At 32.2% G+C, this 11321-nt stretch overlaps 2 protein-coding genes across 2 annotated transcripts; both read left to right on the top strand.

The window, feature by feature from the left end:
• Positions 1–4185: 4185 nt before the first annotated feature.
• Positions 4186–6160, top strand: LOC103834530 (3-ketoacyl-CoA synthase 17). The gene has a single exon (XM_009110599.3). The coding sequence runs from the start codon at positions 4557–4559 to the stop codon at positions 5979–5981; it is 1425 nt and encodes a 474-aa protein (XP_009108847.1). The 5' UTR covers positions 4186–4556; the 3' UTR covers positions 5982–6160.
• A 1537-nt stretch (positions 6161–7697) lies between these two features.
• On the top strand, positions 7698–9394 carry LOC103834409 (3-ketoacyl-CoA synthase 18). Its single transcript, XM_009110478.3, has one exon. The coding sequence runs from the start codon at positions 7754–7756 to the stop codon at positions 9272–9274; it is 1521 nt and encodes a 506-aa protein (XP_009108726.1). The 5' UTR covers positions 7698–7753; the 3' UTR covers positions 9275–9394.
• Positions 9395–11321: the final 1927 nt, after the last annotated feature.

The raw sequence follows: 11321 nt of genomic DNA, 5'->3' as shown, positions 1-11321 counted from the left end.
ATACATAATTATAGGACTATATTTTAAAATACCAATAAAAATAGTTGAAGATCGTGTTAATATTTGCGCATGTTGAAAAAGTGATGTAGTCTAAAATCAACCTGTATTTTCTTATAAAAAAATATTGGTAAATTTAATAAAAACACGATACAATCGAGTGAAAATTGTTAGAGTTGCGTAGAAAATAATGTGATCTATTCACTCAACACCTGGATTTTGTTTTTCAATTGATTTTACAAATTTTCTTTTCTTTTAGAACTTTTTTGATTTCTGAATTTTTTCTTGCAGTCTGATTATGTTTCTAATTTGGTCTGATATGAAAACTCTGTAAAGAAAAATAATATTTGGTTTAACTAAATATCCAACTTTATGTGTGGTATTTTTTAATTCAATTTCTTTTATTCATAACCAATCACAATTATTTATTGTTTTCGTGTACAAAAGCTTAACCATGGCTAAGTTCGGTAAGATATGAAACTTTCAATTTCTAAAACATTTTCATTCCAACATTTTAGTTGATGTGAATCTTAATTATTTTTATATTTATTTCTTTCAAAATGATAAAAAAAATTAGTGTGAACGCACGCATTAAATTGTCTGGAGTAGAATTAAAAAAATAGTATGTTAATGTATTAAATATTAAATGATTGTGAAGCCGACACATCAGCATACTCAAATTGAAATTGATATGAAACTTTCACGTGTCCAATATTCTGTGAAAGGATTAAATGAAAAAAAAAAGAAAAAAAAAGAAACTAAAGAACTAGAGCATTGCCGATGATGGTCAACCTTCAGGAATTAGATCACTAGATATCTCGTTGCCAAAAAAAAAAGATCACTTGATATCTCTCAGACAAATTCCCCTAGAAAATAATATAACCTTTTGACTTTTGTTTGATGGTTGCAAAAGTAGTGGTTGTCCATTTGTTTGAAGTTTCTTTGAGATTTTTTTAAACCGTATATATCAATATTTTATGACAACTAAGAGTAGGTCACTGCCGGCTTCTTTTTTTTAAAGAAATACTTAATACTAGACAGTAATCCAGTGCAAAGTGAAATATTTTATTAGATTATTTATTATATGTTGTATTAAGAGATTTGTGATATAATTTCTTTTGGAGATGAACATTCATATATCTATTGTGTTCAGTCAATCTTTTCGGATTTTAAATTTTTAGGGTTAGAAATTTAAATCGTATTCGAATATTTACAAATTTTGATTTAGATTTGATTTAAATCATTACAGGTTCGGTTCGGATTTGTGTTCAGATACCCATTAATAATGTATTTTGTGACAAAAATCCAAATATATTTAATATTAAAATAAAATAATATAAAACCTAAACATTTGAATAATGTAAGTTTGCAATAAAGCAATAGGATGAATGGACAACCTCATTGATACTCAAATTTGGGTATCCCAGCTAAAATATATACCGTATTTAATAATTTTATTATATGATTTAGTTTTTTAATTGTTCTAAAATAACCATTTGAAAATGAAAATTTCGCTAGGATAGTCCTATTTAGATTTTTTCGCCAAAAGAGCTTTCACATAAAAATATGGCCCAAACTAATTTTATTAAATGGTAAATATACACCAATAAAAATTAAACTAATCTAGATTAGAATTTGGAGGTAAGGGGTTGTTTTGGAGTGGTTTTAAAATTTTTAAAAAATAAATAAATAAATATTAAAAATTCAACAGAAAATTTTGAAAAATAGTTTAAAATTTCAAAAAGAAAAATAGTTGAAATTTTTATAAGAAAATTAGAATTTGAAAACATATAATTCGAAACCACTAAAAATTACATTTATTTTCTATTTTTATTGTTTATTTATATTTATACATCTATAAAGCAATGAGTAGAAATGTCTTTTACCACTTTAATGAAATTAATTTTGGTCATTTTTCTTCTTGGGACTCTTTTGGTGATAAAAGCTTGAGAGAATTGTTTTTTTTTTTTTAAATAGAAAAGGTCTTATGTGAGGTTTTACAAAATACTAAAAATTATAAATATAGAACAAAATTTCAATAACATCGTCGTAGGCAGATATAATACCTATGTGATGTAGTCTCATTAGTATAATATTTAATGAAAACCCAATAATACACTTATTTTAGTTTTAAAATATAAATAAATACTATATATTTAGAAAAGTAAAAAAAAAAAAAAAAAAAAGTAAAACCTCCAAATCCCTTTAAGTTTTATTAAAACAATTTTTTTTCATTTTTAAGAACATTTTAATGTTATAAATATATTATTTTTAAATGCTAATAATATACAATTGACTTACTATAACTATATAACATCATCTGTTTAGAAAAAATAATGATAGGTTGTTAGTAATAAGCTAATAGTAAATTATAAAATTAATTTTAAACGAAATAGAATCTCAAAGTTTATTTTTAATGTAGCTCAAAGTTTAAAATGGTTTTCCACCAATAACATCAAATTACTATATAGTCTATACGATTAAATATGAGTTCAACTGATTACATTTTGATTAGCGGTTTACTAACTAAATGCATGCATATTAGTATATTCAAATAGTTTTAAAATATATTTGAGAAAATGTTAACACAACATTTTTATCAGTTATTTTCAATAATTTAAGATATTTTATTAAATATATTAAGTAAAAACCAAAGAAGAGATAAATATAATTAAATTCTTTGTTAAAAACGATTAAATATAGAAAATGAAATAAACTATTTTGCAAATGTTTTCTGAATATCTTGTAAACATATTCCCCATATTTTCTGAGATTTTGTTTTGATCATCCGTAGGCTATATTCTAGTAAGTTCGGCCTTTGAATTGTTTTTTTAGAATGCGTATTCATATAATTCTAGACTGCTATATTAAAGATGCATTTAACAAACTTCAGAAAACACTGGCAACAGTAGATGTCCTATTCCTCATATGTAAAATATCTCATGAAAGTTTGATTACTGATTCTAATTAACGTAGATTCTCTAACAAACCGTGCAATTCAATATCTATTAGGTGATATTCTCTCCAAATTGGACTCCTGATCAGCATTCAGGACTTCGGTTCCCTCGGAGTTAGGGATATCACCTAGGACTGGTGCTGCTATGACCTCGGGATTTAAAGAAGATTCTCTTGGGACGTACCACCCGTGGTCAGGTCGGCAGACGGGACGAACGTAAGTGGAGAGAGGACGAGGTCCTCCTCATCGATATCCTCGAATCCCGTTTGGTTGAGCTCCTTGGCGTACTTCGCTTCATCTCGAGTAAGCTGGTCCATTACTTCTGCCGGAACAACCAAACCCTTTGCTACTAGCTTCTCAAGACACTCCTTGGTACCAGAAGCTTGACTTACCAAGAGGCTTGAACATCAATCTATTTCCCCTTTGTTGGTATAATGGTATTCTATAAAATTACTTAGTGCATCTTCAGAGATTAAGTACTGTATGGATCAAATGTCCGAAATTTGCATTCTTTGACTTTTGACCGTTTATTCCCCCAATGTAGAAAGAAGGAGGGTGGAAGCTTAAACCAAAATAGACGCATTGTACACTTAAACCAAGATAGACACATTTTCTGCAAAAGATGTTATCATATTGCTCTTCTTACTTTAGTTTAAAATCAGATTCTCATTCAGTGAGTGGAAAGGGTTTTGTTCTCATTGACTGAGTATAAATGTTTTCAGTTAGGAGAGTCACATACTCACAGCTATGTTATATTGACCTAACATCAGTAAAGATTGACAACATCGCAACAAACATGATAGGTGGCTCCAGAGTCTACACTCCAGGCTTTGAGTTAGAAATATGAATTTTATATATATATATATATATATATATATATCATAAAATATTAATTATATTTAATTTTTGAATAACCAAATATCCTAAAATAGAATTTACAAACCGAGTTATACAAAAAAAAATGAATTACCCGAATATTACCAGTTATTCGAATTACCCAATATTTTTATCCGAACAACCTATATTACTCGATATTTAAACTAAATATCCCAAATTATCTGACTTTTTACCTATATTATGTAAAATTATCCGAAAAGCCAAAATCTAAATGGACAAAGTTTTCTGGATATTAGCCAGTTTTCAATTTTGCTATCTGAATCGAACCGAAAACCAAAATAACCGAACCAAAACTAAATCAAATTTTGTAAATACGTTCCTAAATTTCTAAAATCGAAAAATCAAATGCCGAAATACCATATCCAAAATCGGACTTAAAACCAAACGCCCAGGCCTAACCATATTCCTCTAGGAAAAAAGGGCGTCATCGTTTTCTCCGTACATATTCAATCAGTTAGCCCATGCACATGATGCCACATTCTTCCACGTATTCATCAAATGGCGACTTCTCTCTGTTTTTTAGTTATATCAAACTCCACCCAACATAACCAGGAGAAAATGGTTAATTGATAATAAACACAAACCCTCACGGTTTCTTTTCTTCAACCGTGTAACGTGTATATATACGCACACACATTCATCTTGAATCCTCACCAAAAAAACCAACAAACTCACATTCCTTTTTAGTAAAAATCTCCCATCTCCCATGGACGACAACGTACAGATCCGTAAAAACGTGAAGCTATGTTATCATTACCTGATCAGTCACTCTTTAAAGCTCTTACTCGTCTATTCGCTGACGGTTCTGGTCATGAACGTCTCCCGATTAAGCCTAAACCAGCTTGCATTCATCTTCCTCGTCGTCGTTCTCGGAACCACTCTCTTCTTCATGTCCCGGGAAAGATCAATTTACCTTGTTGATTACTCCTGCTACCTCCCTCCGTCGAGTCTCCAATTTACCTACGAAAAATTCATGAAACATTCTATACTGACGAACATTTTCAACGAATCATCTCTCGAGTTTCAGAGCAAGATCCTGAAACGATCCGGTCTCGGCGACGAGACTTACTTACCCGAGGCTATCCACTACGTCCCTCCGCGTCCCACTATGGCCGCGGCACGTGAGGAAGCGGAGCTGGTGGTCTTCGGTGCACTCGACAGTCTCTTCGAGAACACCAAAGTCAACCTTAAGGAGATAAGTGTTCTCGTAGTGAACTGTAGTTTGTTTAACCCAACGCCTTCTTTATCCGCCATGATTGTGAATAAGTATAAGCTTAGAGAGAACGTGAAGAGCTTTAACCTAGGAGGAATGGGATGTAGTGCTGGTGTCATCGCTGTTGATCTAGCTAATGACATGTTACAGTTATATAGAAACACTTACGCTCTTGTGGTTAGCACGGAGAACATAACTCAGAACTGGTACTTTGGTAATAAGAAAGCCATGTTAATACCTAACTGCTTGTTTAGGATTGGTGGATCCGCGGTTCTGCTCTCCAACAAGAGTTGTGATCGTAAACGTTCCAAGTATAAACTTGTTCACACGGTAAGGACTCATAAAGGATCTGATGAGAAAGCATTCAACTGCGTGTATCAAGAACAAGACGAGACTTTGAAAACAGGTGTTTCTTTGTCTAAAGACCTGATGTCTATAGCTGGAGAAGCTCTTAAGACGAATATAACCACTTTGGGTCCTCTCGTTCTTCCCATGAGCGAGCAGATTCTCTTCTTTGCGACTTTTCTTGTGAATAAACTGTTTAATGCTAAGAAGAAGATGAAGCCTTACATGCCGGATTTCAAGCTTGCGTTTGATCATTTCTGTATACACGCGGGAGGTAGAGCGGTGATCGACGAGCTGGAGAAGAGTTTAAGGCTTTTGCCGAAACATGTGGAAGCGTCGAGAATGACGTTGCATAGATTTGGTAACACTTCATCGAGTTCTATATGGTATGAGTTGGCTTATACGGAAGCTAAAGGAAGAATGAGGAAAGGGAACCGGGTTTGGCAGATTGCTTTTGGAAGCGGGTTTAAGTGTAACAGCGCGGTTTGGGTGGCTCTTAGGGATGTCGAGCCATCGGTTAAGAATCCTTGGGAACATTGCATCCATAGATATCCTGTTAAGATAGATCTCTGATCTCATAAGAACCGGTGGATTGGTTTGTAAATATGGTTTGTCCTCCATGTTCCGGAAGACTTGCTCTTCTTATATCCTTTACTATTCGGTAAAAGAAAAATCAATTGGGTAAATGTATGTACAATAGAATTTCTATAAATTAATACTCGATAAATTAATAAATTAATAAATTAATAATCTCTATAAATTAATAAATTTCGCCGGTCTCAACTTATGCCGGTTCAAAATTTAACACAAATCGATAAAATAATAAAATAATAATTTTTAAAATCTTTTTATGTAAATATATAGTCTCATTGAAATTATAAATTAATAATTTATATGTATACATATTTTATATAAGTAAGAACATATTATTATATTATTTGTTTTATATTCATAATGGAATTTTCTTTATATTTTTTTAACACTTAATATAGTTTAGATGAGATTTAGTAATATTATATATAAAACCACATTTAATTTTGATGCAATATATATTATATGCACCAAATAACATAATAAAATTAATATAAATGTCAAATTTCAAAAGATAACAATTAATGTCTATACATTAAAATAAAGTATTTTTTATCTTAAAATAAATATATCTTTAAACAAAAAAAAACTAAATAAAGAAATTTTTGTAAATTAATATCTCTATAAATTAATAAAATTTCAAAGTTCCAATAATATTAATTTATAGAGGTTCTACTATATATGTGTTTAAAAGTAGCACGTAAATTTACCAAAAAATTAAAAACACAATATTGACATAAAATTCCAAAAATTTCTTGGAAACGGGAAATATAATAATGTCTTTGATCCAAATTCCAATTAACAAGTCTTCTAGGATCTGATTGTAAAATAAGATTCTTAAGATTAAATTTAGCTGTATTCAAATGATCTTATTCCGGTCATATATGTTGGCCTTAACTAAACTTCCACACATTTGTTTACTGATATTCGAGTATAAACTTGCGGAAAAACTCATTCCCGAGAAACACTGATCCCATAATTAGTCAGAGTCTATGTCGGTTTAGCCTATCATTGCTAAGTACAAAAATTCTCTCGAATTCAATACACATGTTTCATATATTTAGCCCTGTTCATTTAATATTACTAGCGCATTTTTAATTTAAAAATTTGTAAACTTTTTTGGTCAAAGAACATTTTGTAATTAGAGACAGAAATCTAGACTCTTTATTTCGAATAATAATACTCCCTCCGTTTTTTAATATAAGTCGTTGTAGAGAAATTTTTTTGTTCCAAATTATATGTCGTTTTCGGTTTTCTATGTAAAATTATTAGTAATTAATGTTGTATGACCAATGGTAATATATCTTTTATTTTTCTATTGGTTGAATTGTGGTTAGGTAAATAATTAATGATGTTTTTGTTTAGAAAATATAAGAAATTAATGATTTTCTTAATCTACGTGCATAGCTATAAAACAACTTATATAAAAAAACGGAGGGAGTAATAAAGAAGATATTTTGGGCAATGAATTTATGATGTTATGTTTATATAGTTTATTTCATTTTAAATTGAAAAGCATTATTTTTATCGAAATGAATCTAGTATACAATATATATGTTTTTTTCATCAGATACTTTCCTATTTTTTGGCACCTTTCATCGGACTACTGATTTATTTCAATGTGTATGCATGCATGAGCATGAGTATACACATGTCTTTAAAAATGCATGTAAAGTGTAACGGACCACAAAAGAGGATCCATACAAATACATCTCATCGCTTCCACTACTATTCTCCGACACACACACTGAGCAATGACGTCCGTTAACGTAAAGCTCGTTTACCATTACGTCATAACCAACCTTTTCAACCTTTGCTTCTTTCCGTTAACGGCGATCGTCGCCGGAAAAGCCTATCGGCTTACCATAGACGATCTTCACCACTTATACTATTCCTATCTCCAACACAACCTCATAACCATCGCTCCACTCTTTGCCTTCACCGTTTTCGGTTCGGTTCTCTACATCGCAACCCGCCCCAAACCGGTTTACCTCGTTGAGTACTCATGCTACCTTCCACCAACGCATTGTAGATCAAGTATCTCCAAGGTCATGGATATCTTTTATCAAGTAAGAAAAGCTGATCCTTCTCGGAACGGCACGTGCGATGACTCGTCGTGGCTTGACTTCTTGAGGAAGATTCAAGAACGTTCAGGTCTAGGCGATGAAACTCACGGGCCCGAGGGGCTGCTTCAGGTCCCTCCCCGGAAGACTTTTGCGGCGGCGCGTGAAGAGACGGAGCAAGTTATCATTGGTGCGCTAGAAAATCTATTCAAGAACACCAACGTTAACCCTAAAGATATAGGTATACTTGTGGTGAACTCAAGCATGTTTAATCCAACTCCATCGCTCTCCGCGATGGTCGTTAACACTTTCAAGCTCCGAAGCAACGTAAGAAGCTTTAACCTTGGTGGCATGGGTTGTAGTGCCGGCGTTATAGCCATTGATCTAGCAAAGGACTTGTTGCATGTCCATAAAAATACGTATGCTCTTGTGGTGAGCACAGAGAACATCACTTATAACATTTACGCTGGTGATAATAGGTCCATGATGGTTTCAAATTGCTTGTTCCGTGTTGGTGGGGCCGCTATTTTGCTCTCCAACAAGCCTGGAGATCGTAGACGGTCCAAGTACGAGCTAGTTCACACGGTTCGAACGCATACCGGAGCTGACGACAAGTCTTTTCGTTGCGTGCAACAAGGAGACGATGAGAACGGCAAAACCGGAGTGAGTTTGTCCAAGGACATAACCGATGTTGCTGGTCGAACGGTTAAGAAAAACATAGCAACGTTGGGTCCGTTGATTCTTCCGTTAAGCGAGAAACTTCTTTTTTTCGTTACCTTCATGGGCAAGAAACTTTTCAAAGATAAAATCAAACATTACTACGTCCCGGATTTCAAACTTGCTATTGACCATTTTTGTATACATGCCGGAGGCAGAGCCGTGATTGATGTGCTAGAGAAGAACCTAGCCCTAGCACCGATCGATGTAGAGGCATCAAGATCAACGTTACATAGATTTGGAAACACTTCATCTAGCTCAATATGGTATGAGTTGGCATACATAGAAGCAAAAGGAAGGATGAAGAAAGGTAATAAAGTTTGGCAGATTGCTTTAGGGTCAGGCTTTAAGTGTAACAGTGCAGTTTGGGTGGCTCTAAACAATGTCAAAGCTTCGACAAATAGTCCTTGGGAACACTGCATCGACAGATACCCGGTCAAAATTGATTCTGATTCAGGTAAGTCAGAGACTCGTGTCCAAAACGGTCGGTCCTAATAAATGATGTTTGCTCTCTTTCGTTTCTTTTTATTTGTTATAATAATTTGATGGCTACGATGTTTCTCTTGTTTGTTATGAATAAAGAATGCAATGGTGTTCTAGTATTTGATTGTTTTACATGTATGTATCTCTTATTTACATGAAATTTTTAAACGCCTAACACTATGACGTCATATCCTAAATCAAACAACTAAAACCCCGAGTTCTATCATTTATGTAATTTAAAATTCACACAAAGTTCATCTGAAAATAAGCTACTTCCAGGTTCATATTTTAGTTTTTTTTTATGTTTTGAGACATAAAAGAAGGCAAACCCAATTACCTTAACTGATAGTTAAATAATGAGAAATTAATGATAGGCATCAGCAGAGCCGTGCTCACCTTATCAATTTTGGAGCATTGGCCCGGCCCCCTCTCACATTAGTACATTTTAGAGTTTCGATATTCATAAATCATATAATCAATATATGATAATATGATAAAAAATTATAATTATCTCTTAATACTTTTCAATAATATGACCATTTCTGCTTATTTGTTGTGAATATTAATTTTATTGTATATTTTTTTATTTTGAATGTCAAAAATATTTTCCAGCATATAGGTTGAGTTTGTATATATAATTTTCAGTTATAATCAAAATATAACTTTTGCCATTAATTTTCATAAGATTATTTTTTAAAGTAATTTTAAAATATAAGATATGAAAATAATTTATTTTCTAGTTTGTTTTAAAAAATTAATACACATATTTAATATAAAATAAATTATTTTTACTTTAGGCCCTTAATAGCTCTCGCACGGCATTGGTATCAGAGAATTGAGCATTACCCGAGGAGTATTATAATTCAGCAAAAAAAGTTTTTAAAACTATTCTATTCATGACTTCAATGCATATTCCCACGTACGTCTATATATTTATGTCCAGATGCAATACACACGTAGTATCTCCAATTCCTCACACCAGAACACAAGTGTCAACATATACGTAATACGTGCATACATGTTATTGTTAACTAGTAGAACTAGTAGAAACATCTATGCATGTATTTATGCGCATATTTATATAACAGAATGCGGAACCCATATATTAGGGGTTTGAATGGTAACCAAAGAAACGAAGAAGAACACTAAATTCCTTAACGTTTTAAAAAAATATTATTCATCAAAAATAGTTTTTTCTCTTCGTTCCTTTTCATTCCATTTTTTTTGTAGAGAATTATAATGTAAATTTGTTCCTCGTTATTTTTAAAAAGAAATCATCATTCTTCATCATTCTCAAAATTTTATTCCTATTCATTATTTTTCAATTCATTCCTAATGTTCATGCGATGGTTACCAATTATGCCCAGGGGTGTCCATGTGCGGAACTATACTTTGAAAGTGTACGCATTTATAGTATGATAGAGAAAAAGACTTCATCTTCTATGGACTTAGTCCAAATTCATAAAAGCAACGACCATTTCTTTATTAACCAACTTTATACCCTCTTCCCTTTCCTAATCTACTAACTCCACATTTGTGCTCAGTAAGGCTATGATTATCGCGGTAGTTAATAGGGTTTTTTGAAACAAATTAGTGCGTGGGCCCCGGCAAAATTTTTAAAACCGGTGGCAGAAACAACAAAATAAAAATTAATTGTGAAGAGTTTTTTGCACTGTTTGCGGGTCCACCAACACGTGGCGGCCTGCGATTGGTTTGCTTTTAATTTTTTTTCTTTTTTTTTGTGAGACAAGAAAATTGCCTAAAAAATGGTTTCAGAGATTATGCTCTAAGCTTAATAAAAAAAGAGTTGGAATTAAGAACACAATATAGATTTTAAACTTGAGAAGATATCATGTCATATCTCAATCACATCCAATAAATAAATAAAAATTGAAGAAATTAGAAATATTTGACAGAATTAACAACAATTGTCATGCTTTGTTTTCGAGAGGTCTTTTTCTTCGAACTGTTTGCTGACGGATTATCGGTGAAAGTGATCATCTAAAGCTAGCTTGTGAATAATTCATGTGATGGGCCTTGTAAGCTACATGCATAGAAA

Source organism: Brassica rapa, chromosome A08 (assembly GCF_000309985.2).
Source record: "Brassica rapa cultivar Chiifu-401-42 chromosome A08, CAAS_Brap_v3.01, whole genome shotgun sequence".
NCBI lineage: Eukaryota > Viridiplantae > Streptophyta > Magnoliopsida > Brassicales > Brassicaceae > Brassica > Brassica rapa.
Note: the sequence above shows the minus strand (reverse complement) of the source record. Positions and strands in the feature narration are given on the sequence as shown.